This window comes from Elgaria multicarinata, chromosome 4 (genome assembly GCF_023053635.1).
Source record: "Elgaria multicarinata webbii isolate HBS135686 ecotype San Diego chromosome 4, rElgMul1.1.pri, whole genome shotgun sequence".
In the NCBI taxonomy this organism is placed as follows: Eukaryota; Metazoa; Chordata; class Lepidosauria; order Squamata; family Anguidae; genus Elgaria; species Elgaria multicarinata.
The window spans coordinates 1,499,769-1,525,801 of record NC_086174.1 but is presented as its reverse complement, the minus strand read 5'-3'; the positions used below and the strand labels follow the sequence as shown (position 1 = coordinate 1,525,801).

The 26,033-nt window shown below is 53.7% G+C and overlaps 3 protein-coding genes across 3 annotated transcripts in view; 1 reads left to right on the top strand and 2 right to left on the bottom strand.

Annotated features, from left to right (window-relative positions):
- Nucleotides 1-26,033, bottom strand: part of CLU (clusterin) — a 445,162-nt gene that overhangs the window by 243,033 nt on the left and 176,096 nt on the right. The gene's annotated exons all lie outside the window — the stretch shown is intronic.
- Nucleotides 226-26,033, top strand: part of ADGRF3 (adhesion G protein-coupled receptor F3) — a 25,975-nt gene continuing 167 nt past the window's right edge. Inside the window, exons 1-14 of the mRNA XM_063125360.1 lie at nucleotides 226-315; nucleotides 1,490-1,556; nucleotides 2,962-3,114; nucleotides 6,072-6,275; nucleotides 6,977-7,192; nucleotides 8,014-8,223; nucleotides 8,633-8,776; nucleotides 11,982-12,178; nucleotides 13,782-13,976; nucleotides 14,145-14,909; nucleotides 16,619-17,245; nucleotides 19,585-19,626; nucleotides 20,367-20,432; nucleotides 21,420-21,478. Coding sequence (XP_062981430.1) covers nucleotides 226-315; nucleotides 1,490-1,556; nucleotides 2,962-3,114; nucleotides 6,072-6,275; nucleotides 6,977-7,192; nucleotides 8,014-8,223; nucleotides 8,633-8,776; nucleotides 11,982-12,178; nucleotides 13,782-13,976; nucleotides 14,145-14,909; nucleotides 16,619-17,245; nucleotides 19,585-19,626; nucleotides 20,367-20,432; nucleotides 21,420-21,458 — 3,015 coding nt within the window. The 3' untranslated portion in view covers nucleotides 21,459-21,478. The remainder of the gene's footprint in view (nucleotides 316-1,489; nucleotides 1,557-2,961; nucleotides 3,115-6,071; nucleotides 6,276-6,976; nucleotides 7,193-8,013; nucleotides 8,224-8,632; nucleotides 8,777-11,981; nucleotides 12,179-13,781; nucleotides 13,977-14,144; nucleotides 14,910-16,618; nucleotides 17,246-19,584; nucleotides 19,627-20,366; nucleotides 20,433-21,419; nucleotides 21,479-26,033) is intronic.
- HADHB (hydroxyacyl-CoA dehydrogenase trifunctional multienzyme complex subunit beta) overlaps nucleotides 23,125-26,033 on the bottom strand; it is a 21,434-nt gene continuing 18,525 nt past the window's right edge. The window contains exons 14-16 of the mRNA XM_063123699.1: nucleotides 25,191-25,265; nucleotides 23,948-24,112; nucleotides 23,125-23,694 (exon numbers count right to left, since the gene is read on the bottom strand). Coding sequence (XP_062979769.1) covers nucleotides 23,659-23,694; nucleotides 23,948-24,112; nucleotides 25,191-25,265 — 276 coding nt within the window. The 3' untranslated portion in view covers nucleotides 23,125-23,658. The remainder of the gene's footprint in view (nucleotides 23,695-23,947; nucleotides 24,113-25,190; nucleotides 25,266-26,033) is intronic.

Genomic DNA, 26,033 nt, shown 5'->3' with positions numbered 1-26,033 from the left:
GCTTCCTGCCCATCGCTTCCCTCTGGGCCCCACCTGCTGCTGCTGCTGCTGCTGCTGCTGGCTTCCCCACCTTGAGCACACAAGCTTGGGGGGCTGCATCCTGCCTGGAGCACGGACGTCCCCCCCCGGGGGGCATTTGCATGGCTGAGTCAGCCGCAGCTCCGGCCCCAACCAGCCCCTTCGGCAAAGGCTGCTCTGGGCAGACCTCTCCTGGGCCGCTCGGACATGGAGCTGCTCCCCTGCCTGCTGCTGGTGCCTGCCAGCTGCCTGCCTCCGATTCTGGGGGCCCTTGTGCATGGAGCTGCAGCCCCCAGGGTAAGCCTCACCTTCCGGTCGCTTTTGAACGCTGCTTGCTGCCCCCCACCCCTGCTTTCTCTTTTGGACCCCCACCCACCCCAACATTCTCAGCCAGCCACCGCCCTGCCTTTCCCCACAGCATTGGTGAGGGCAAAGCGGAAGTCTCCCTGGAGGACAGGTGACCCCCCACCCGGCCCCCGGGGCCTAAAGGGAGGCTCCGCCAGCCTTCCACAGCCTGATGTGCAGCCTCTAGAATTCCTGCGGGCTTTGGCTATGCTGGCTGGGAGTGATGGGAGTTGTAGTCCGACAGATCGGGAGAGTGTTAGGTTGGGGAAGGCCGGTCTACTCTACACACACACGTAGTAGGATGGTTTCAAGTCCGCCCAGCTGGCATGGTTTCCCTCTCAGACCCCACCCTCCGGGCACTGTGGTTTGCTGGGAGGGGGGGCCAAGAGGGGGTTAGAGATCTCCGGCTGGGACCCCCGGCCATAGGCAGAGAGAGCTCCGTGGAGGGCAGGCCCCAGGATTCGGGGAGGGAGGAGGGACCTCTAGGGCAGCAGTTTATCTCTGTGACGCAGCCCAGAGAACCGCAGGAACCAAGCAGGCTGCAAATCCGCATCCCCTCTGTGTGCCAGAGACACCCCCCCAATGCCCCCAGCCCAGGCTCACCCCGCCTGCTCCACATCTGCCCACCCCCCTTCTGCAGAAACTGAGTTTTGCATGCAGGTGGGGCGTCACCTCCCGCCCTTCCCAGAGTCTGGGGAAAACACATGTAAATCCTTCCTGAAAGGATGTTTGCTCCCCGAGGTTTGCATCCTGGGGGGGTGGGGGTGAGAGGGGGTGGGGGTGGGGGTAGGGGCAGAAGGAATCACCATCCCATCAAAGCCAGCAAGGACGGGCTGCAGGGCACCACACATTTGCAACCCCGCCCTTCCACTGGCCAGGCTGGCTGGGGGTGATGGGCATTGTAGTCAACACATTTGGCAAGCACCAGTTTAGGGGAGGGTCCTGCTGTTGGACACCCCTCCTGGCAGGCTGCATCTGGAGGAGGAAACAAAAAGACCTCCCCCAAGGAGTGTGGCCCATGCTTGGAGTGTCCTACGGTTCGGGAGAACCGCTCTTGCCCTAACCCACCCATCCATCTGTAAGGTGCCCCATGGTTTGTGGCGCATTCCTTTTTCTTTCCTCCTAGTATCTTGGAAGTCTGGTGGAAGGTGTTGCTTCCCAGGCGCCCCCAGTTCGGATCAGGAGAGCAGCTGGTGAGTAAGCCTCCCCTCCCATTATGAAACTCACACGCACACGTCGGCTTGCACAGCACATTTCATTAGGCTGCACATAAATTAAATAAACTTTAATTTATTTATTAATTAAAGGCAAACATTTATTGAATACTCAATCATAAAGGACATTATTTTTATTCGTTTATTTATTAAACGCTGTAGGCACTGATACCCCACTCCGTGTTCAGCTTGCCTGACCAGGGAAGGGCCATCGCAGATGAGCGGGGTGAGAATGAGGAGACACGCCTCAAAGCCCCAGCCGGAAGAGGGTCTTACAAAGCGATATTAGCCTCCAGGGGCCCTCTTCCTGGCATCCACGAAACATGGTTTCTGGCACAGAGACATTATTGCTTGAGATTTTAGGGTGTGCCTGAGCACACCCAGCGCGCCCTTTGTACACGCCTTTGCGTCTGTTTTTCCCTTCCAGGTAAGATGACTGAGTTCCTTTAGAAGCAGGCAAAAAAGCAAAGACAGCTGTTCAGGCCATAAGAATTTAAAAACAACCAGATGTAAAACCCAAAGCATCTCTAATGAGCAGGTCAGAAAACTCTGTAAGGATGTGTCTGGCCCTTCTATTCAATGTAACCCTCATGGTGAAATTTCCCAGTGATAAAACGGTGCATGAACCTTGCCCGGGGTTTGTGCCAGCCCAAAAGAAGAGGTGTGTAGTTCCTGAGATACAGCCCGGTGTTCCTGCTCCTTGCACGGCAGCCTTTGATGTAGCTTGATCTGGATGAGATAGGTCTCTTAACATGAACACTTCAGTAAACGGTCAAACGTGAGTATATGACAGGGTTCACACAACATGATAACACACACCCAAGATTGAGTATTGGTTGAATATGGGCTGTCATTGAACCATGGGTTGTTGTGTTGTCTGAACGCAGTCACGCTAACAAACCATGGCTTATTAACCACAAACAACCCATGAAGACAACCCATAGTTTGTTTGAGTTGTGAACTGGGTTTTTCATGGTTAACAAAATACGACTTGTTATCGCGGCTGGGTTGAGACAACACGACACAAACCATGGTTCAACAACAACCCACACTCAATCCATACTCAACCTTGAGTGTGGGTTATCGTGTTGTGTGAACCAAGTCTACGTTATTATTTGTACTTGATATTATTAACTGACCTGCAGGTATGTCTTGCACTTATTTAAATTTTGACATGTTTTAAATGAATTGTGACAGGTTTATGTATTTATGGTTATTTGTGTGTGTTTGATTTGTGAACTGCTTGAGCACAATGCGGAGTTGAAAATGCAGCTTGCAAAGAACTGGATGATGTCCATGACTTTGCTCATGGCGCATGGAGGTGGGCTGAGGCTTAAGTGCAGAGGCTTCGTGAGCACGTCTGTGTGTATTCCCCCCCCCCCAGGCCAGCTCCACGGCGCCGTCTACCTGAAGCTGATGCCGGTGGCCTCTTCGTCCTTCGACGCCTTCCAAACTCAGCAATTCCTCCACGCCCTGAGCCTCCCCCAGGATGTATCTGGCACACCAAGCACCATCACAGCCCTCACTGTAACTACTGGTGAGTAACTGGTCAACCCATCAGAGGTTGTGGCCTCCAACTCCCATCAACCCTGGCCAGCATAGTCAGTGGTGGGGGATGATGGATGTTGTAGGCTAGGAGGGCCACCAGGGTGAGGAAGACTGACTCACTCACTCGTTATCTGCCTGACGCTTCTAGTCCTTAGTTTTTCATCTCTCTTACTCTGTCTATTGTTACCAAGTGTGCTGCTTAGCACGCATGTATGCCGGAATGTGCATCTTCAGACATGCGAAGGAAAACGTCTGTAAAATAGTACACAAGTGGTATTATACGCCTGTTAAACTGTCAAGAATATTCCCCCATGTATCAAACCTTTTGTAGATGTGGAAGGAAGCGTGGAACATTTGCACATGTCTGGTGGGAATGTCCTCAGGTTGAAAAACATTGGTTAGACATTGTAGAAGGCAGGCTATCCCTGGGGGCCCTCAAGTTGATTTGAGAGTGGACGTGCAAGGAAAGAACACCTTGAAAACCAGTGTGGTGTAATGGCCAGAGTGCTAATCTAGGACTGGGGAGACCCGGGTTCAAGTCTCCACTCCGCCATGAAGGTCACTGGGTGACTTTGGGCCACTCACAGACTCTCAGCCTAACCTCCCTCACAAGGTTGTTGTAAGGTTGTTGTAAGGCTCCACAATTCAAGAAGGACGCAGACAAGCTGGAGCCTGTTCAGAGGAGGGCAACCAGGAGGATCAGGGGTCTGGGAACAAAGCCCTATGAAGAGAGACTGAAAGAACTGGGCATGTTTAGCCTGGAGAAGAGAAGATGGAGGGGAGACATGAGAGCACTCTTCAAATACTTAAAAGGTTGTCACACAGAGGAGGGCCAGGATCTCTTCTCCATCCTCCCAGAGTGCAGGACATGGAATAACGGGCTCAAGTTAAAGGAAGCCAGATTCCGGCTGGACATCAGGAAAAACTTCCTGATTGTTAGAGCAGTACGACAATGGAATCAGTGACCCAGGGAGGTGGTGGGCTCTCCCACACTCGAGGCCTTCAAGAGGCAGCTGGACAAGCATCTGTCAGGGATGCTGTAGGGTGGATTCCTGCATTGAGCAGGGGGTTGGACTCCATGGCCTTGTAGGCCCCTTCCAACTCTGCTATTCTATGATTCTATGAGAGGAGGAAGAGGAGGGTCATGTATGCAGCCTGGGGCTCCTTGGAGAAAAGGCAGGCTATAAACATAAGAAGCAAACATTCCGTAATTATTACTTGGATGCGAACGGAGGCAAAATGTTTAAAACATGGCTTTAAACAGCCCTTCTACCCTCGCTGTCAATGGAGGTGAAACATACGGAATAGGGTGACAGTGGATAAAATCACAGCTTATAAACATTTATGGGAGGGAAGGAATAACTAACTCAGTGGAGACCGAACTGGTCTTTATTGATCCATTTTCGTAACAGCTCTGGGCCTCCTGGCTTAGCACCAATGTGATCTTAGAAATATCCATTGTACTTTGGAGTTGCGGTTCGCAAATCCGGATTATATAATTGCTGTTGAAGTTAATGATTATGTATGACGTGCCTGATAACAATAAACTGGGAAAAGGTAAAAGACCTGCGGTCCTGACACATGGAGGGACTTTTTGAACGCTGGGCACTGGACACTCCCAAAACATAGAATCATAGAATAGCAGAGTTGGAAGGGGCCTACAAGGCCATCGAGTCCAACCCCCTGCTCAATGCAGGAATCCACCCTAAAGCATCCCTGACAGAGGGTTCTCCAGCTGCCTCTTGAAGGCCTCTGGTGTGGGAGAGCCCACAACCTCCCTAGGTCACTGCCCCCTTAAGGGTTGCGGGGTTTGGGAGAATGAATGAAGATGTAGTTGCTAAATCAAGAACTGCTTTGCTGAAAAGAATTAAAAACATGCATTTAAACGGTCAGACAGACTCATCGTTTTAACTGTGGAGGCAGGCAGATTAAAAGCTATGATGAGGGAGGGGGTGGCCTTAGTTAGACCTAAGGTTTATCCCAGGGTCGTCCCTGCCTGCTCCCGGAATATCCTGTGTGTCATTTACATGAACAGCAATGACCCCGGGATAAACCTTAGGTCTAGCTAAGGCCAGAGTGTATTGACTAGCATGGGGGGGGGATTCCTGGCAGTGAGGAAGAAGATGAGGATGGGCAGTTGGGTGAGGGGAGGTTGGGGCAGAGGGACTGGAGTGCTGCGTTGGGCTACGGGAAGCCAGGAGGGCTCTGGAGAACGTCCAGGCAGGATTTTGGCGTGCCTGCTGACGTAGGGCTTCAGTGGGCTGCTTGGGCCAGGGGCGTGGGCTTTCTTGGAGGCCAGGAATGGCTTGGGGAGGGAAGGAGGCAGGTAGCCAACTGGGGAATTCCTGAGCCAGGACCAAGTTGGGTTTGTGAGTCACGAGAGAAGGCCAGGAAGCGGCTTCCCTCCCAGGAGCCACGCAAAAGCCCAGTAAAAGATACGTGAAGGAGCAGAGAAATGCAAGCTGGGTCCCTCAGAAAAGTGTGGGAGGGTTATGGAGGAAGAAAGGCGGTGGGAGGGGTGTCCAGGGACCTGAGGGCCTTGCCAGGGGGAGGTTGGTAAGCGGGGGGTTGCAGCCCCTGCCCTGCTTTTCCTGCAGAGCTTTGCGTGCAATGAAGGTGGAAGGAGCAGCGTGTCTCTTTAGCCGGAGGAACTGAGAGGTGGGAGAGGAACGCCCCACCCTGAGGACCACTCCGAGGGAGGCATCCGGGCGGGTGGCTCTCTGGGGATCCCCACGGACTGCTCCCCTGCCACAGCCGGTGCTGCGCCTGGGTGGCCAGGGAGCGAATGGCCCAAGGTCACTCAGGAAGGTTCATGGCTAGGAAAGGATTTGAACCCAGGTCTCCCCAATCCTAGCCTCCTATGTGAGCCACTATCGCACGCTGCTTCTTTATGGAAACCCCCTGTGTGTGTCCACCACCCCACCCCCTGCCTTTCCCTCCCTCTAGAGTGTGACCCACCGAAGCAAGGGAGACGCAGCTGCAGCTGCCTTCTGGATTACCGGTGGAGCGATGGCCTCTGCAAGCTCTTCCCGGCCTGCGGGAACCTCTTCAGCGCCTTTGTCTCCGTGTTCATCTCAGCCCCCTGCGATTGCCTCAGCCTGCCTTCCTCCAACGGCAGCTACTGTGTGCCGCTGCTGGAGGCCTCCCCAGGTACACCCCGCCCTCCCCACCCCCACCCCCTGATCCGACGGCCCTTGGGTCGTGGCACGAATACCCAGATGGGAAAGGAAGGAAGAGGAGCCTGTCTTGAAAGCAGCAACGGCGACAGCAGCCATGCTTTGGAAGCTGGGATCTTCAAAGGAGGCCGGGTGGGCAAAGCCATCAAATGCCAGCACGTGTCCGGCCAGGGTTTTCTCGGAAGGGTTAGGGTCTGGTTGGGGATGGGGTGCCCCAACGTGATCCAAAGTGCTCCAATTCAAGCATGGCTCAGAGCCGAGCCTCCGGGAAGGGCCATTGCTCAGGGGCAGAGCTCCTGCTTTGCATGCAGCAGCAGCATCCCCCGGCTGAAACCCTGGAGGGCCACGGCCAGTCAGTGGACCAGTACGGAGCCAGACAGGCCACAGGCCGGGCTTGGTGGAAGACAGACGTCCTTCCTAAGGGTGGCAGGCAGGCACGCTTCCCTTCCGTGTTCCGGCACCCCATGCGTGCAATGTAAGCATTAGAAGTACAGACTGCATAACACCAAAGGAAACTCTCCGCACAAGAGCAACGGAGATCAGGGGATGGGGGAGGGAGTGGAGGAGGACCTCGGGGACACGCCGAGGCAGCTCAGGGACGCACCCCCCTTGCTGGGCTTTCCGCTCGCCCTGTGGGCAAGACTGACCTCGGGCCCCTTCCTTCCTTCATTTCAGCGTCCCAACGGCCGGCGCTGCCCCCCAAGGTTGCTTCCGGGGACGACCTGACTCTCTCCTTCAGCGTGGGAGAAGGAGCCACGGACGTGAAGCTGTACCTGCTCAACCCTGAGCAGAGCGGGCCTAAAGAGATCCACAATGGGACGGGAGCGACGCTGCTGCGGAACGGCTCGGAGGCTGTGCTGACCGTCTCCTCGGTCTCCCCAGACTGGGCTGGTGCTGTATTTCCCCCCCCCCCCCAACCCTCCCCCTGGGGAATTAATACGTGGGGTCTAAATTAAGACAAGGGAGCAAAGGAGCGCCAGTCTTGCTGCGAGAGGGGGCCGTCGTAGGGAGACCCCTTTGGCTCACTTGCGAGCGGATCTTGCCATCGTGCTTGCGGCCAAGATCCTGAGCGGTCGGCCTCCCACTGGAGTGGACCACCTTCATGACTGGCAAGGGGGTGGGGTGGGGGTGGGGTGCCTGCATTGCACGCGGGATTTCTCAATAAGCACAACATCACATTCCTGGCACAAAACCCGTGCCCTCCGTCACCTTTGCCATTTTGTTTCTTAAGTGCCTTACGGCTGCAGCAGCAGGCAGGCAGGCAGGGCAGAAGGAGCTCAAAAACATTTTTGCAGAGTTTGGTGAAAAGGTCGAAATCAGAAATAGGGGGGCCTTCGGTGTTTCTTTTTCTCCCATCACAAAGATTCCGAGCCTCCACAATTCTGCAACTCCCCAAAGCTGTGCCCACACATTTGAATGCTGAATAAATAATGCAGCAGCACTAACCAGGGCAGAATTCATTTTTCCTTGGGTGTGAAATGGTTCTGGGTGTGGAGTACACAGGGGTGGCCCCTGTTTCCCCAGCGCTGGGACAGGGTCATAGAATCATAGAATCATAGAACAGCAGAGTTGGAAGGGGCCTACAAGGCCATCCAGTCCAACCCCCTGCTCCATGCAGGAATCCACCCTAAAGCATCCCTGACAGAGGGTTGTCCAGCTGCCTCTTGAGGGTCCTGGAGCGCAGTGACAGCGTGTGCACCGTCTTCCTGCAGGGAAGTACATCTGCCGCTACCGGGAGGGCGGCACCCTGTGGGAGGTGAAGCAAGAGGTCACGGTCCCCCTCGTCCCTGCAGACGTCCTCCCAGCCCCGTCGCAAGTCTCCATGAACTGCAGCTCCCCCGACCGGCTGACCCTGCAGTGCTGCGTCCGGAACCGAGTTGGAGAGCTTAGAGCGTCCTGGAATCCTGGAGCTCCAGACCCAGGTGGGCAACAAGAGAGGGAGAATCATAGAATCATAGAATAGCAGAGTTGGAAGGGGCCTACGAGGCCATGGAGTCCAACCCCCTGCTCAATGCAGGAATCCACCCTAAAGCATCCCTGACAGAGGCTTGTCCAGCTGCCTCTTGAAGGCCTCTAGTGAGAAGGACCAGGGGCCCAGCTTCCGCCCTGGCCAGACCTTCTGACTGCATCCGCTCGCAATGGGCTTGCTGGCGTTGTAGTTCCGACACATCCCTTGGGCTCCTGCTTGTGGGAGGCTGCCATTGCCTGCCATTGACCCATCCAAGCACATTGCCACTTTCAAGCCAAGGAACCCCTGAGGTGGTTCCCCGCCCTCTCCCCTTCCCAACTCTCCCCCTTTCCTGCTAAGCGAGGGATGCCCTTTCCCCGCAGTGGGCCTAGACAGCAGGACAGACCCGCTCTGCCACTTCCTCGCTCTGGACTCCTGCCCCAGCGACGACACAACCTTCCGGTGCACATTTGAGAGTGACGGGCTTGGATCCGTGCACACCACGGTGCTGGTGAGCGCGATTCGAGGTAGGTAACTAGAGAGAAGGGGAGGAACACGCTGTCTTGTTGTTGAATGATTTGCGTCTTGGTAGAGGGCAGGCCGCTCCTTTGCCACCCCGGGTGGAGGAGGGAAGGGGCTTCTCTGGTTGCTTTTCCACTGCTAGTCTTGACTGGTGCATCTTCTGCCCTGTCCAGGGCTCTGGGGTGAATTCCTAGTGCCTGCAGCTCCAGGTCAGATCTGCATCAAGGTGTTTTGGAGAGCGGGCAGGTTAAAAACACCAGTCTTAAAATCTCTTCACTGGCTGCCAATTAGTTTCTGGGTGAAGTACAAAGTGTTGGTTTTCACCTTCAAAGCCCTACATGGTTTGGGTCCAGGCTCCCTGCGGGATCGCCTTCTCCCGTACAATCCGCCCTGCACACTCAGGTCCTCTGGGGAGAACTTCCTTCAGCCTGCCAAAATTAGGCTGACAGGTATTACCCAGCGGACCTTCTCTTCTGCTGCTCCCAGACTCTGGAATGGCCTGCTGGAGGAGACTCGTCAACTTAACAGTCTATCAGCATTTAAGAAAGCTATAAAGACTGATCCGGCAGGCCTATCGAGGGGGATTTTAGAATGTTTTTAAAGTTTTTAGGATGTTTTAACAATGTATATTATTTATTTATCTATTTATTTATTACATTTCTATACCGCCCAATAGCTGGAGCTCTCTGAGCGGTTCACAAAACATTCAAAGTATAAAACAACAGTATAAAACCATAATATAAAATACAACATAAAAGCTCAACCAGATAAAAACAGCAGCAATGCAAAATTACAAATTTAAAACACCGAGTTAAAATTTATTTCTAGACTGTTAAAATGCTGGGAGAATAAAAAGGTCTTCACCTGGCGTCTAAAAGCATATAATGCAGGTGCCAAGCGAACCTCCTCAGGGAGCTCATTCCACAGCCGGGGTGCCACAGCAGAGAAGGCCCTGCTCCTAGTAGCCACCATATTATGTTTTAATTCAGTTTTATGTATTTTATATTGTTGTTCCCTGCCTCGATCAAAATAGAGAGGCGAGTAAGAAATATTATTGTTGTTGTTGTTCTTGTTGTTATTCCGTCTCCTCGCTGTGCTCAGAGTATTGCGCCAGAAGTGACGTTTCTCCTTTGACGTTGAGGGCTGAGCTGAGGGTCTCTTGCTGGTCCCTGATGGACCCGTGCCCGCTGGAGGCTTCACTGTTTCTTAGGCAGGGGATCAGTCCTGCATTTTCAGAGGCCGGTGTGGGTGGGTTGAAATGCGAGTTGTCTGGATGGAAGGATCTAACGGAGGGTCCAGAGAACTAGCTGTAGAATTTTGTTTGAGGGGTGAAGAATCAAGGAAGACGTTGCTGAGCTGAGGACTGCCTATCTGAAGGAACAAAGAACAGGGCTGTGAAATGTGGAGGTGGACCCCTTTTGAAGTTGAGAGCAGGCCCAGCCGCTCTTCTCATGGCTGGTGTTCGCCATCCCAGGCCGATAAGGCCGCCCAGAGGCCTGCTGCACCCCACAGGCCCCCCTCCATTACAGGAATACACAAACGTAAATGCGAAGAGCCAACGGCAGCCCCAGATTCTGCCTTTAACGGCTGTGGACAGCAACGAGGAAACATCGAAGCCAGGGGAGTGAAGGATGGATGGGTAGTCCACGAGTCAGGCGTGGGTTTCAGTGACGCATGTGGCTTCCTGACCCTCGTGTCCCTGGCTATTGAGAGCGGACTCCCACCTCACCCCTCCGCAGCCACCCTGACTTCACCAGCCCCTGAATGGCAGCATTTTGAGGGCAGCCAATGGAGCAGAGCAGGACCTGGGAGGCTGAGGCGCAAGACATGGACCACCCATGGCCACGGGCCACCCGGGAACTCTGCCCCGGCCTCCTCTTCAACTTAGAATCATAGAATCATAGAATAGCAGAGCTGGAAGGGGCCTACAAGGCCATCGAGTCCAAACCCCTGCTCAATGCAGGAATCCACCCTAAAGCATCCCTGACAGATGGTTGTCCAGCTGCCTCTTGAAGGCCTCTAGTGTGGGAGAGCCCACAACCTCCCTAGGTAGCTGATTCCATTGTCGTACTGCTCTAACAGTCAGGAAGTTTTTTCCTGATGTCCAGCTGGAATCTGGCTTCCTTTAACTTGAGCCCGTTATTCCGTGTCCTGCACTCTGGGAGGATCGAGAAGAGATCCTGGCCCTCCCCTGTGCGACAAACTTTGAAGTATTTGAAGAGTGCTATCATGTCTCCCCTCAATCTTCTCTTCTCCAGGCTGAACATGCCCAGTTCTCTCAGTCTCTCTTCATAGGGCTTTGTTTCCAGACCCCTGATCATCCTGGTTGCCCTCCTCTGAACACGCTCCAGCTTGTCTGTGTCCTTCTTGAGTTGAGGAGCCCAGAACTGGACGCAATACTCTAGATGAGGCCTAACCAGGGCCGAATAGAGAGGAACCAGTACCTCACGTGATTTGGAAGCTATACTTCTATTAATGCAGCCCAAAATAGCATTTGTCTTTCTTGCAGCCATATCGCACTGTTGGCTCATATTCAGCTTGCGATCTACAACAATTCCAAGATCCTTCTCGTTTGTAGTATTGCTGAGCCAAGTGTCCCCCATCTTGTAACTGTGCCTTTGGTTTCTATTTCCTAAATGTAGAACTTGGCATTTCTCCCTATTAAATTTCATTCTGTTGTTTTCAGCCCAGCACTCCAGCCTATCAAGATCACTTTGAAGTTTGTTTCTGTCTTCCAGGGTATTAGCTATCCCACCCAATTTTGTGTCATCTGCAAATTTGATCAGCGTTCCCTGCACTTCCTCCTCCAAATCATTAATAAAAATGTGGAAGAGCACTGGGCCCAGAACTGAGCCCTGCAGCACCCCACTCGTTGCCTCTCCCCAGTTTGAGAAGGTCCCGTTGATAAGTCCTCTTTGAGTCTGATTCTGTAAGGGTCCTTCGGTGGAACCTCTCAGAGCATGCTGTGCAGCCGCGTGAGGTGGGGAAATGTCTTGTCCTGACCCGGCACCTTCCTCCAAAAAAGCATGATGTTTGCAGGCATCTGTGGCTTGCAAGCAGCACAGCGTGTGCTTCTCCAGGAGCCCATTCTTCACGGCTGCCAACATACTTCAAGCATCATTTGATTCTCTGTGCGTGTGTGTACATGTGTGCAGGTACGCGCTGCACCAAGGGTGATCTCTGTGTCTTTGTGTTTCCACTGTGCCACAGCGGGGGATCTCTTCTGCCCCGGCGAGGGCGCTCCGGGCGGATGGGATGCCACAAAGGCTGGCCAGGTGGCTGAGCGTCTGTGTCCCCAGGGCAGCGACGGGAAGGTGCTGCGGAGCTGCTCCTCCGCGGGGGCCTGGGGGGCCGTGGAGAGCCACTGCACGAGCCACCAGCTGCTCTCTGGCTTGCACAGGGCCCAGGTACGGGGGGGGGGCTTTCTCTGGGGTGCCGGGAGCCCGGCCCCTCTTATCCCCTGTGGGAAATGGCTTCTTCCGGGGAGGCAATTCCAGCACGGGATGCAATGGACCGAGGACACCAAGATGGGAGCTGAGGAAGGAGATGGAGGCCCTTCTGCGTGTGGAGCCAGGAAGGAGAAAAGAGGGAGGGGAGAACGTAGGAGGAGCCCTGATGGTGGATCAGACCGAGGCTCCATCCAGTCCAGCACTCTGTTCATGCAGTGGCCCAGCAGCTGCCAACCAGGGACCAACAAAGCAGGACATGAGTGCTAACTGCTCCCTCCCAACCCATGTTCCCCAGCAATTGGTGTGTACAGGCTTACTGATAGTGGCGGTTGCACTTAGCCATCCAGACTAGTAACCATCCATAGCCTCCTCCTCCAGGAATTTATCCAACCCCCTTTGAAAGCCATCCAAAACTGGTGGCCATCGCTACATCTTGTGGTAGCGAATCCCAGAGTTTAACCATGCGCTGCGTGAAGAAGTCCTTTTCTCTGTCCTGAATCTCCCACCCCTCAGCTTCATGGGATAATGATCCCCCTGGGTTCTAGTATTTTGAGAGAGGGAGAAAAAGGTCTCCCCGTCCACATTCTCCACAGCAGGCATCGTTTTGTCCACCTCCATCCTTTCTCCCCTCAGCCTCCTCTTCCCCAAGCTAAACAATCCCAGCTGTTGTAACCGTCCCTCCTAGGGGAGATGCTCCCGCCCCTTAAAGCACTTTAGTTGCCCCTTTCTGCACTTTCCCCAAGGCTACAATATATGTTTTTGTAGGTGTTCTCCTTATCTGCTTGTTTCTGTTGTGGTGTCTGCGTGGAGAAAATGGAGAGGGATATATATTTTTTCTCCCTCTCCCATAATTCTAGAACCCGGTGGGGGTCACATCCCGTGAAGCTGATGGGTAGGAGATTCAGGACCGGAAAAAGGGAAGGACGTCTTCACACAGCGCAGAGTTTAATATCTCCCTGTCCACATTCTCCATGCCACGTGTCACTCTGTACGCCTGTATCACAGCCGTCGCCTTTTCTCTAGGCTAAACATTCCTAGATGTCGCAGCCTTGCAGGGGCGTTGCTCCAGCCCCCCCCCCCCCGCCCTTGATCACGTGGGTTGCCCTTTTCTGCGAGCTTGACCCAGAAGGAAGCCAATTACAGGGAGTGTGCTGGGCCTTTACGGGGCGACCCTGGCTAAACACCCGTGCAGGTACCTTGTCCAGGAAAATGTTCTAAACTGGAGAGGCAAAGGAGCCTTCTGTGTTAATCTGGTCAGGGAAGGGGCGACATCGCAGTGGCAGAGCACATAATGCCCCTGCAGAAGGCCCCCAGGTCCCAGCCCCAGCATTTCCAGTTCAAAGGACGTTTGGTAGCAGGTGGCCGGGAAGCCCCTCCACCCTCTGACTGCTGAGCGGCTGCCAGTCAGCACTGGGCGAGATGGACCCACGGTCTGACTCTGTGTAAGGGGGCTGCCTATGTTCTTTTGAAAGAATTGGGCATGGCAGCACCATTGGCCACCAGGCTTTTTCCTTAACGCTCCACGCCGGTCTGACGCCCTTGTGATTCTGTCGATGCACAGCTGCTCCAGGCGGGGCTGGGCGATCCCCACGCCGAGGTCCCGTGGATGATCGACTGGCTAACAACAGAGGCCACGCCTGGGCAGGGCCAAGCGAGCAGCAGCCCCCAGGACCTCCACACTGTGGTGGCCATAATGGACGCCATCTCACACGTGGCTCTGGACGCCGACATGCGCCTAGACAGCGGAGCCATGACTGTGAGTACCACGGAGGGAGGCAGCGGCCCTGGGGGCAAGGGAGGCATCCCAGACTGAGGCCTGTGGGGTGGGTGGGACTATCCTGCTCCAGAGAGTTCTCATCTGCTCCTTGCTTGCGTGGCTGAGCACGGCAGCAGGTGACGGGGGCATTTCTCCTTCTCTCCCTAGAACTTGTTGACAGCTGCCAACCGGATGCTGGATCTGGATGCGGAGACCGAGTGGTCTGCAGTGCGGGCCTTGTGGCCACGTGTGGCTTCCGGGTTCCTGCAGGCCATCGAGAACCTCACCAGCCTCCTGCTGCCTTCGCCCGGCGGCTTCAACTTGACCCTCTCCAACGTGGAGCTCCAGAGCGCCCAGCTGGACTCCGGCTCCGTGGCTGATTACAGCAAGACGTTTGATACGGAGCCCCCCGTCAGCATGCGCATCGCCGAAGAGGAGCTGGGGGCCCTGGTGTCCGGCGGGCAGAACATCACCATCACCAGCCTGGTGCTGAAGAAGCTGGAGGGGGTCTTACCCGGGACGGGCGGCACCGACGCCAGGCACGGCCTGGGCAGCTTCGTGATGGCCAACGCCATCAGGACTCCCAACGGCAGCGTCAGCAAGGTCGAGATTGGCATGACCTTTGGCCACTGGAACGCCACCCTCACAGGGAAGGAGCCTCTGTCAGCCCAGTGCGTGTTCTGGAACCACAGCTTGCTGGGTGGGGTGGGAGGCTGGTCCACCCAGGGGTGCCAGGCGTCTGGCACCGAAACGGCCACTGACTGCTCTTGCCAGCACCTCACGTCCTTCTCCATCCTCATGTCTGCCCACCCGGTGCCAAGCAGCGGCGCCTTGCGCTTCCTGGGCAACTTTGGCCTCTGCGCCTCCATCCTGGCCCTTGTGGCTACCCTCGCCATCTACTATCTTGTCTGGACGTTGGTGGTGAAGAACAAGGTGAGAAATATCGACAAAGACCCTTCCCATCCCTTCCTCTTTTCAGGGCCACCGTTGTTCAAACCACAGCAGACAGCAGGGCACCTTTTGAAGGAGGAGCAGGCAAACAGCTGCCGGGTGATTCAGACAAGCGAGCCAAGCCACATGCTACAGGGGAAGAAGCTCCTTCATGGAATCATAGAACGGCAGAGTTGGAAGGGACCCACAAGGCCATCTAGTCCAACCCCCTGCTCAGTGCAGGAATCCACCCTAAAGCATCCCTGACAGATGCTTGTCCAGCTGCCTCTTGAAGGCCTCTAGTGTGGGAGAGCCCACAACCTCCCCAGGTACCTGATTCCATTGTCGTACTGCTCTAACAGTCAGGAAGTTTTTCCTGATGTCCAGCCGGAATCTGGCTTCCTTTAACTTGAGCCCGTTATTCCGTGTCCTGCACTCTGGGAGGATCGAGAAGAGATCCTGGCCCTCCTCTGTGTGACAACCTTTTAAGTCTTTGAAGAGTGCTCTCATGTCTCCCCTCCATCTTCTCTTCTCCAGGCTAAACATGCCCAGTTCTTTCAGTCTCTCTTCATAGGGCTTCATTCTAAAGGAAGAGGGCTTTCATTCCACAATTTGGGAGAGATGCAGGAGAAAGCCACGTCACCTGTGCCCAATAAAATTACTCTGTGCCAGGGGTGGGGGGCGTTATCCTGTGGGAACAACTCTTATGCGTATTTAAACAGTACTGCTCAGATGTGATCTGGAAAAGTCTAGGAGCCCTAGCAAGATCCGGCCTTCTTGCCTCGCCTCTGTTGTAAGGATCAGTCCTCTTGCTAGCTAAAAACCCATCAGGTTTGACCGATGGCTTGGGCCAGCGTAGAGAATCCCAGTCATTTCCCCGTGCCAAAGCCCCTCCGTTCCCCCTCCCTCTGTCCCCTCCCACATTGGGTCCATTGCACGAGGCAGACCCAGGCCTGCTTTTCTCAATCTGGGCCTGGTCTCTTTTCCCAAATGAAACGCAGCCACCAGGCCCCTTGGAGGAGACCCCCTCCCCAATCTAAAGGCTATGTGGTGGGCTGGGGAAGGAAGCCATGGCCATATAGGCTCTCCCCCCTCCCCAAACTGCCCCCTGTGCCCCTCGCTGCAGGCGCCATCTGCAAGGACCCAGCCTGGGTCACATTACGGTGCGATGGAACATCGATGCGTGTTTGGATCATAACTGGCAGCATCATAAACTGCCTTAGAGACAAAGTCAAGCCCTGGGTCCTTCTCTTGTCAACCCCAACTGGCAACTCAAGGGCTCAGCAGGGTTTCAGGCAGGATCCATTCTCGGCCCTACCTGAAGATGCTGCCGGGGCTTGAACCGGGCACCTTCTGCATGCAGGGAAGGGGCTCTACCACAACGGAGCTATGGACCCTCCTTCAATGGTTAGATGCTCCTCATAAATTTTGAGGCTCCATAGAATCAAAGAATCATAGAATAGCAAAGTTGGAAGGGGCCTACAAGGCCATCGAGTCCAACCCCCTGCTCAATAGGAGAATTATGCTCTTGGTTGGGTGGTGTCCTTCGCTTGACTGAGAAATGGGGTGAACGGTGAATGCCCATGATAACCTGGAAAGGGGTAGACTTAACTCTGCCCTCAAATCCTTGCCTGCGTAGACCAGGGGCTTGAGCCCAGGAGTATGGTCCTCTTGACTGGGTAGATAAAGATGCCTCTCCTTTGGATTTCCAGATGGCCTACTTCCGCTACACCACGCTGGTCAACATCTCGTTGACTCTGCTGATGGGTAGCTTCTGGTTCCTGGGCGCCTCCGTGATGACCGCTAACCACGAGAACAAGCTCTGCGTGGCGGCTGCTTTCTTCATCCACTTCTTCTACCTGGCCATGTTCTTCTGGATGTCGGTCCAAGCCCTCATGCTCTTCCACCAGCTGATCTTCATCTTCCACCAGCTGACCATGAGCTCCATCGTGCCTGTCATGGTCACGGTGGGCTACGGGTGCCCCTTAGCCATCGCCGTGGCGACTGTGGCCGCCTTCTTCCCCAGGCGGGGCTACATCCAAGAGGCCTTCTGCTGGCTCAGCACGCGCAGCAAAGCCATCTACGCCTTCTCGGTGCCTGTCCTGGCCATGGTGACGGTCAACATCCTGATTCTCTTCGTGGTGCTGCTAAAACTCATGAGACCTTCGGTGTCGGCGGAACCCCCGGGGGAGGAGAAGGCGGCCCTGCTCGGCATCTTCAAGGCGCTGCTCATCCTCACGCCGATGTTTGGCTTGACCTGGGGGCTGGGCATCATCACCATGACAACACAGACATCTGCTTTTACCCATTATGCATTTACCATCCTCAATTCATTCCAGGTGTGTATAAAGTGGAGCGAAATGATTCAATCCTCTGTCCGCGCATGTGTGGCCAGAGCGGGAGTGAAGGCCGTGACTGAACAACCCAGCACGCGTCCACTACAATCCTTTTCATGCGGGTCCATTACTAGCGAATGGACCCGCCTTCACTTAGGCTGGATAAGCCCTGCATTTGATACAGCAGAGCCTTCAAGCAAACCCACACAGCTGTCAGAGTGGGTGCCCACCCTGAGCGAAGCCATGCCTACGGTCACCCCTTGGCATGGCCCCTGCCACGGTGCACCTCTGTAGCCCCCTGAGGGTCTGCTCCGTTTCCCTGAGAGGGGGCTGCCCCACAGCAAGGGGGAGGGAGAAACCATGTCGCTACATCCGCCGGCCTGCTAATCTCCCCTGGCCTCAAATTGCACGGACTGCAAAGCTCTGTGCTGGTTAGGGGCGTCTGCCTTCTAGTGGCTGGAGACGATACCACAGGCTTCAACCACTTGAAAACATTTGAATGAATTAAATTAATGAGTCTTAAAAACAAAATAACCCCAAAGGTGCACACCCTTCAGGTGCCCTTAGTATGCATGCCAGGTTTTAGGTGTCTTGGTTGCATGGTCTTTCTGCTATGGCGCTGACAGACGGACAGCCAGCCAGACATCCTCCATTGTTGTTATTATTATTATTATTGGTTGTGTTGTTGCTCCTTATCCATTTTCATGTGCCGTACTGTGCAAATGGTGCCTTGCCCCGATCAAGGCAATTTTGGATAAATGTGACTAGATTTGGACTGAGAGAGAAAGGCAGGGCAGAGGCGGACTCAGAGACGGACACGATTCTTTGCGTGTCTTCTGTGCAGTCCTGTTGCGTTGTTTGTACTCTTTCCTCACTCGAGAGGAAGGAGTCCGTGTCTTCAAGCTTCCTCCCTCACGCTGCTGTAAAGATAAGTTCTTAACGCCAGGAAGGTTAATAGGAGTATAGCTTTACTTTTCAACATTGGCAATAGAACAACATACAATTCATTACATTGCATATTCGGATTGCATAGTTCTTCTTCCTTTCTTCTGAGAACTTTTAAACAATCTTTCCTACCAGCAATTATCATAGAATTATAGAATAGCAGAGTTGGAAGGGGCCTGCAAGGCCATCGAGTCCAACCCCCTGCTCAATGCAGGAATCCATCCTAAAGCATCCCTGACAGAGGGTTGTCCAACTGCCTCTTGAAGGCCTCTAGTGTGGGAGAGCCCACAACCTCCATAGGTAACTGAATCCATTGTCGTACTGCTCTAACAGTCAGGAAGTTTTTCCTGATGTCCAGCTGGAATCTGGCTTCCTGTAACTTCAGCCCGTTATTCCGTGTCCTGCACTCTGGGGGGATTGAGAAGAGATCCTGGCCCTCCTCTGTGTGACAACCTTTTAAGTATTTGAAGAGTGCTCTCATGTCTCCCCTCAATCTTCTCTTCTCCAGGCTAAACATGCCCAGTTATTATTATTATTATTTATTTATATAGCACCATCAATGTACATGGTGCTGTACTGTACAGAACCGAATATGCAGTTCTTTCAGCCTCTCTTCATAGGGCTTTGTTTCCAGACTCCTGATCATCCTGGTTGCCCTCCTCTGAACACGCTCCAGTTAGTCTCTGGGAGTTTCATTTTTCAGACCTTTTGCTTTGAAGCTTTCCTCCCGCGCCAGCCAAACAATGCAGTATCAGCAACCTTGTTTCCAACTCCTTCTGCAGCGATTTTCATTCACCGATTAGTTCCTTTCGTCAATTCTTTTCCTCCTTCCAACCCCCTCCTACCAACTGTTTAAGACATAGAATCGTAGAATCATAGAATAGCAGAGTTGGAAGGGGCCTGTAAGGCCATGGAGTCCAACCCCCTGCTCAAGGTAGGAATCCATCCTAAAGCATCCCTGACAGATGGACAGACATTCCCTTTCTAAACTGTTAGCAAACTGACATCAATTAACTCAGGTGTTTCTTGCATTCATTACAGACACCTGCCTAATTTGCTGCTGCGTTTCTCTACTTTCAATCTTTAATTACACCCATTCTTTGTAAAATATACATTTGATTATTTACCCAATTTCAAAATATCAACAAGTCCTAGTCGAGTTTCTCCTGTAGGCCATAGGGTGTAAATTTCTTGACTCGCCACGAAGCGGAGGGCTCCCGCCCTGCTCAGCCCATAAGCCGGGCCGGGAAACACTCACCTTCCCACTCAGTGGTCCTCTGATTGCTACAGAGTTCCAAAGAACCGAGGATGTTCTTTCTGGTTGCCCAAGATTATTTTGTTTCTGGCTGCTGGGTACGCTGACTCTCTAAGCTAAGCAGAGCTCTTCTCCTTCCCAGGGGGTCTTCATTTTGCTCTTTGGATGCCTGATGGACAAAAAGGTAAGCCCCCCCTTCTCTTCTCCCCACCCAGCCCATTGCACGGCTCTTTTGAAAGAATTGGGCATTGCAGGCTCTGGCGGCATTCTCTGCCAAAGGGGTTGGGGGGCTGCATCTCCCCAGGCTCAAGCCACCGGATGCCCTGTGCCTCTGCCAGCCTGAGCACCGACCACTGAGATCCACGATAGGGCCAGAAGACATATTTATGGGCCAGGACTGTTTATGTACCCGAGGGAGGGGCACAACCAGGATCAGAAGACACAAAATGATTTTTTTGCAAAATGAATTTTTACATGAATGCCTTCAATCCGTAGCCCCCGGAAACTGATGCGCACCAAAAATCCGTTCATTCCACACAACACCACAGCGTCGAATTCATTTTGCGCTAAAGCTTTAGCGCAAAATGAATTCGACGCTGTGGTGTTGTGTGGAATGAACGGATTTTTGGTGCGCATCAGTTTCCGGGGGCTACGGATTGAAGGCATTCATTTAAAAATATCGATCAGAGTGGTTTTTTTAAAAAAGTGTTTTTTTTTTTTTATCCTGAGCCCCCAGGGCATTTATTGGAGTGCCCCTAAGTGGCCGCCCTGGACCAACGGCCCACAGATTGGGTGTTGCAGACGGAGAGACGCCCTTGGGGTTGGGGACAGTGAGCTCCCTAAAGAGGGTGGCGTCTGCGGCCAGGAACCGGCCACTTGCCCGTCCCTCTGTGGACACCAAGGGTCAGTGCTTGTTTCTTGCAGGTGAGGGGAGCCTTGTGGAACCGCCTGTGCAAGGCAAGTGCCCCAACCAGGACAAGCATCTCCCAGGTAAGTGAGGCCTTCACACACCATCCCCCCAAGGGCTGGCCAAGGCGCTAAGCGTGATGGAACTGGCTGGATCTCAGATACCCAAATCTGGCTGAGTTGAAGCATTTCTCTCTCGCTCGCTCACGCACACACCCGAGGCTCTTCTGGGGTCCTTGGAAGCTGCCCTCTCGGGTCAGTGGGCTCCCTGCTGGCCCTGCTCCTGGAATCAGGCGTTGGGTCCCCCATGTGCTCCCGTGGAGAGGCAGGCCTTGCTAAGGGCCCCGGGGAAGGCTGGTGGCAGGTGACACCTGCTCAGGCAAGTGCTGCCAGACCTCCTGGCTGGGAAGCCTAAAGCGCTTCCGCCCAGACTGCTCCCTGCTGCCCAGCTGGGCCCTGGCTTTGCCTACACTGCCCAGAGATGTGGCGGCTGGCCAGAAGAACCGTCTGTTAGCAGAGTTGGAAGGGGCCCCCAAGGCCATCGAGTCCAACCCCCTGCTCAACGCAGGAATCCACCCTAAAGCATCCCTGACAGAGGGTTGTCCAGCTGCCTCTTGAAGGCCTCTCGTGTGCCATTGCTGGTGGCCGGCCGGGGGCCGTTAAGCTGCTCCCCTCCCCTGGGCCTGGTCTAGGGGAGGAGGCGACGGGGTCCCCCTCCATTGCTTGCAAAGTGTCACAGGGTGCTTCCAAGTGAGGCTTTTCTTACACCGGCCCTCGGCCCCCTCCACAAAACGTTTCGGGGGCTCCAAACACGGACATCTTCCGCTCGTAGTCTTCCCACAGCTTCTTCCGTCTTTTTTCTTACCGCAGAAAACCCGATAAGGAAAAACCTGATGGACTGTGTGGGGGCCTTGTGAATGGTAGCGCTAGGAGCCCCCCCCCTGGAAGCGCCCCTGAGACCCAGCAAGGGCAATCTACCCGGCGGCAGAATTCTGGGGTGCAACAGGAAGGCAGGAACCCTGTATCTCCCCCACTGCACCGTCATCCCTGCATCTCCATTTGTGTTCACAGAGCAAGAGCGTCACCTTGGACTCCAAGCTCAGCCACTGAGAGGCTGGAAGGCAGCACAGGTGAGCTGGCCGGGGCCGGGGCTCCGCTCTGGCCAACCCTGGTCGTGTGGACCGCCGAGGCTGATTCTCTTGCATCAGGCCCAACTTTTTAGAAAGGGAGCTCAGGCAAGCAGCTCTCTTTCAGGAAGCCCAGTTTCACCACACTGCCTTTTTTTTTTTAATCCTGGGAGGAGTCTCTCCCCACAGCAACCTGAGCTATGCAATGGTGGAGCACAACAGACACACCCAGGCAGACCTTTCTGAGGGCCTGAAGTTGTTTAGTGAAGCAGAATTGTGGAGGAATCCGTGCTCAGGCACTGGGGGGCGTATATGAGCAGGGGGTTTCTCTCCCCAATTCCCCCCCTCCACCACCATCCCAAACACAGCTTCTGTTTTGTAAGGTACATGCTGGCTGGCTATGGATGCTCGATGGAACCTTAGAGAAGGCAGGGTAGGCAGAAGAAGGGACATTCTGCAGGCTTTCCAGCCCCACAGCTTTCCTCAGAGGAAATTGACTCCAAGCTTCAACTGAGCACATGGTAGTTGTATTTTTTTCCTGCCCCCCTCCCCACAGATGAAATCATCCTGGAGCTTTCAAAAGCCAGGAGCTCTGTTTTATTTTAAATTTGAGCTTATCAAGACAGTTGATGGAGGGCTGTCCTGCCACTATTCCAATAGAAGGTCAAGAAGTGTCAAGAAGTAACACTTCAAAAGCAGCAAATGCTTTGAAAGTACGTCACTGAAAGAACTTCTTTAAAAAGTATGAACAACGGAATTGGTGTAAATGAACACAGTGGAGTGCAGGAACTGAAACATATCGACTCCCTTCTGGTATGAAGCACAGAAACGCAGACAGAAAATGTCCTGTTTTCTATATAACGGCAGTAAATTGTGGTTTTTTAATTCAACATGGTTGTTTTTAAAAGAAATGTGGGTTAATTAAAAACTCATGACTTGCCAGGCTGTGTGCCACTGCTGTTTTGAATGTGCGACCTCCAGCTGAGCTGATCATAAGTTGCTCTGTGATGTGCAAACAACTATGGGTTATTTCTGGGTTAAACAACCCAAAGTTAACCTAGGATTACTTTGGGTTGTTTAATCCACGAATAACATATGTCTGGATTTGCACCTCATGGAGCAACCTATGATCAGCCCAACCAAGGGTTGCATATTCACAAAATCACAGAATCACAGAATAGCAGAGTTGGAAGGGGCCTACAAGGCCATCGAGTCTAACCCCCTGCTCAGTGCAGGAATCCACCCTAAAGCATCCCTGACAGAGGGTTGTCCAGCTGCCTCTTGAAGGCCTCTAGTGTGGGAGAGCCCACAACCTCCCTAGGTCACTGATTCCATTGTCACACTGCTCTAACAGTCAGGAAGTTTTTCCTGATGTCCAGCTGGAATCTGGCTTCCTGTAACTTGAGCCCGTTATTCCGTGTCCTGCACTCTGGGAGGATCAAGAAGAGATCCTGGCCCTCCTCTGTGTGACAACCTTTTAAGTATTCAAAACACCAGTGGCACGTGACCCAGCAAATCATGGGTTAATTAACTCACGCTTCCCCCCCATCTGAAGTCCCACTGTAACATGTGCGTTGGGAGGGGGGGTGTCTGCTGTGCCAAGGAGAATCGTGAAAACAGCAGAACAGAACACACACCTCGACACCCCACACATTTGCTCTCATTTATTAAGGCTGTGTGCACTGACAGACACGGCATCCAACTTTGCTAACAGTCCACTTCCTTGGTCCTGGGCCTTCCCTTGTAAAAAATAAAATAAAAAAATAGCCTATTTCACTGCCGTTCAGGTTGTGAGTCGCCCTCTTAGGAAAAAAGCCACCTCCTTTGTTCAACAAGCTTTCTTTTAAAAACCTGAACCCCTCATCATTAGACGGCTCACGCTTTTAAGCATTGGAGTAATTCACACCCTTAACACTGTTTTCGTGAGAGAGAGAAAGGGGCCGCCGGGACACGTTGGATAAATGGAAGAACCCCCTGCAGATATAAATACCCAGACAGAACGCGTGAGGGTCGATCTGCTTGTTGTTAAATCAGCTTTTGCAGGCAACGAGAAGGTATTTACAAAGGCCACTGTGAATCCTTCCTAGGAAGGAGCAGAAACAGATTTTGGATTAGTGCTCTGGAACGGTCCGGCTGCCTCAGGCAGGACGGGCGAACCGCACAGCGTCACCTTCTTCCTGACTTTACTGGGGGTAAAGCTCCACAATCATCGCGTGGCCCTGCAGTGGCAGAAGAACAAAGAGGAAGGGCGTGTTAAGGGGGGGGAACGGGACAAGCCTCGCCCTCCTGGACCCCCTCATGCTGGAGGCAGGAAAGGGGGAGAGAAGGGGAATTCTGGGGAAATGGGATGCTGGCAGCCCGCCTCCTCGCCGCTGCCGTGCCAGTTCCCAGGAAGAGCAGGGCACCTGCCCACTGGGAGGCAGAGCCAGCAGTCGTAGCGAAAGGCTGCTGCCGCCACCGCCGCCTTCGTACCTGTCCTCCTGCAGCGCATGCTGCCACCAGGCCGTACTGGCCTCCCTCTTTCTTCAGCCTGTGAGCAGCCGCCATGACCAAGCGGCAGCCGGTGGCACCGAAGGGATGTCCCAGCGACAGGGACCCACCCCAGTTATTGAATTTCTCCAGAGGGGGAGCCCCAACCTGCAAGCAGGAAAATGGGAGTGGAATTCATGCCTCGGCTTTATAGAATCATAGAATAGCAGAGTTGGAAGGGGCCTACAAGGCCATCGAGTCCAACCCCCTGCTCAGTGCAGGAATCCACCCTAAAGCATCCCTGACAGATGCTTGTCCAGCTGCCTCTTGAAGGCCTCTAGTGTGGGAGAGCCCACAACCTCCGTAGGTCACTGGTTCCATTGTCGCACTGCTCTAACAGTCAGGAAGTTTTTCCTGATGTGCAAGAGGAATCTGGCTTCCTGTAACTTGAGCCCGTTATTCCGTGTCCTGCACTCTGGGAGGATCGAGAAGAGATCCTAGCCCTCCTCTGTGTGACAACCTTTTAAGTATTTGAAGAGTGCTATCCTGTCTCCCCTCAATCTTCTCTTCTCCAGGCATTATATAAGTTATCCTGCTCTACTTAGGTTGGGAAGAAGCAGATGATGACGAATCATCTCGGAAGGGCAGAGCAGGGGGCCCAACCGATCCAGGCGGTGTTTCCAGATCAGCTCGTTCATGTAAAGGCCACTGCGGGAATGACGCTCCCCACTTCTGGCAAACAGAAAGCCTAAACTATGACCACCACGCCTCTAGTTTCAGCCATGTCCTATATCAGCCTTCCTCTAGCTGGGGTCCTCCGGATGTGTGTGGTGACAACTCCCAGAATTCCCCAGCCAGGCTGGAGGATTCTGGGAGTTGTCACCCCACATGTCTGGAAGCTGCCCTATGGGTTGATGTGGTCTTTCTGCTGGAATGTTTATGATTTACAATAGAGGAGGAAAGACAAGCCTGCGTGCACCAGTTGCTGGGGAACATGGGTGGGAGGGTGCTGTTGCACCATGTCCTGCTTGTTGGTCCCTGGCTGAAGGCTGACTGGCCACTGTGTGAACAGAGTGCTGGACTAGATGGACCCTGGGTCTGATCCAGCATCAGGGCACTTCTGATGTTCTTATAAGCAAACAAGCAGGTAGGATCAGGCACTGGAGATGCTTGCCAGGCAAAGGTGTTGCTATACAGGTGTACTGTAGACACAGAGTCACTATGAAATGGCCGACCACGACCTCACCTTAGACTTTCTGCCCATGTAGTTCTGGGCAAACCAGTCAGAATCCATTGCTTTCAGATTCGCTAAAATTTGGCCCTAGGAAGGAAAGAAAAGAAAGCTCTGTAGATGCAACAGCAGAGTCAAAGCTTGTGATGTCGCGGTGGTCAAAGGATGCTGCGCTGGGCCTCCGTGAGAAGGGGCGCAAAACTGGTGACGAACGATGCATGCCAGGAGACCCTAAACAAAGTGCAGGGGGCTGGACTCGATGGCCTTGTAGGCCCCTTCCAACTCTGCTATTCTATGATTCTATGTTTTCATAGAATCACAGAATAGCAGAGTTAGAAGGGGCCTATAAGGCCACTGAGTCCAACCCCCAGCTCAGTGCAGGAATCCACCCTAAAGCATCCCTGATATCTTGTTCTTCCTCACAACCACTTGTAAATAAAGTTCACCATGGGAGACAGGTGATCATGGTGCCCATTTTCAGCAGGGAAGGACGGGACAGAGAAGACTGAGAGGCGCCATCTTGCTCCCTGCCCAAGGCTCATAGGAATACAGACGGCTGCCTTATACCGAGACAGACCACTGGCCCATCTAGACCAGTATTACCGACACTGACTGGCAGCAGCATCTCTCCAGGCTTTCAGGCAAGGTGTTTTCCTGCCCTACCTGGAGATCCTGCAGGGAATCAAACCTGGGGCCTTTGATGGGCAAAGCCGGGGCTCTTTGACCGCTGAGCGGCAGGCCCCTCGTGGGCACTCAGTGGGTCTGTGGCAGAGCTAAGAGTTGAACCGAACAAGGAATGCCACAAGCCTTTTGGGAGTCCACCTGAAGGAACCAGGAGCAGCTCATGAAGGAGCCCCC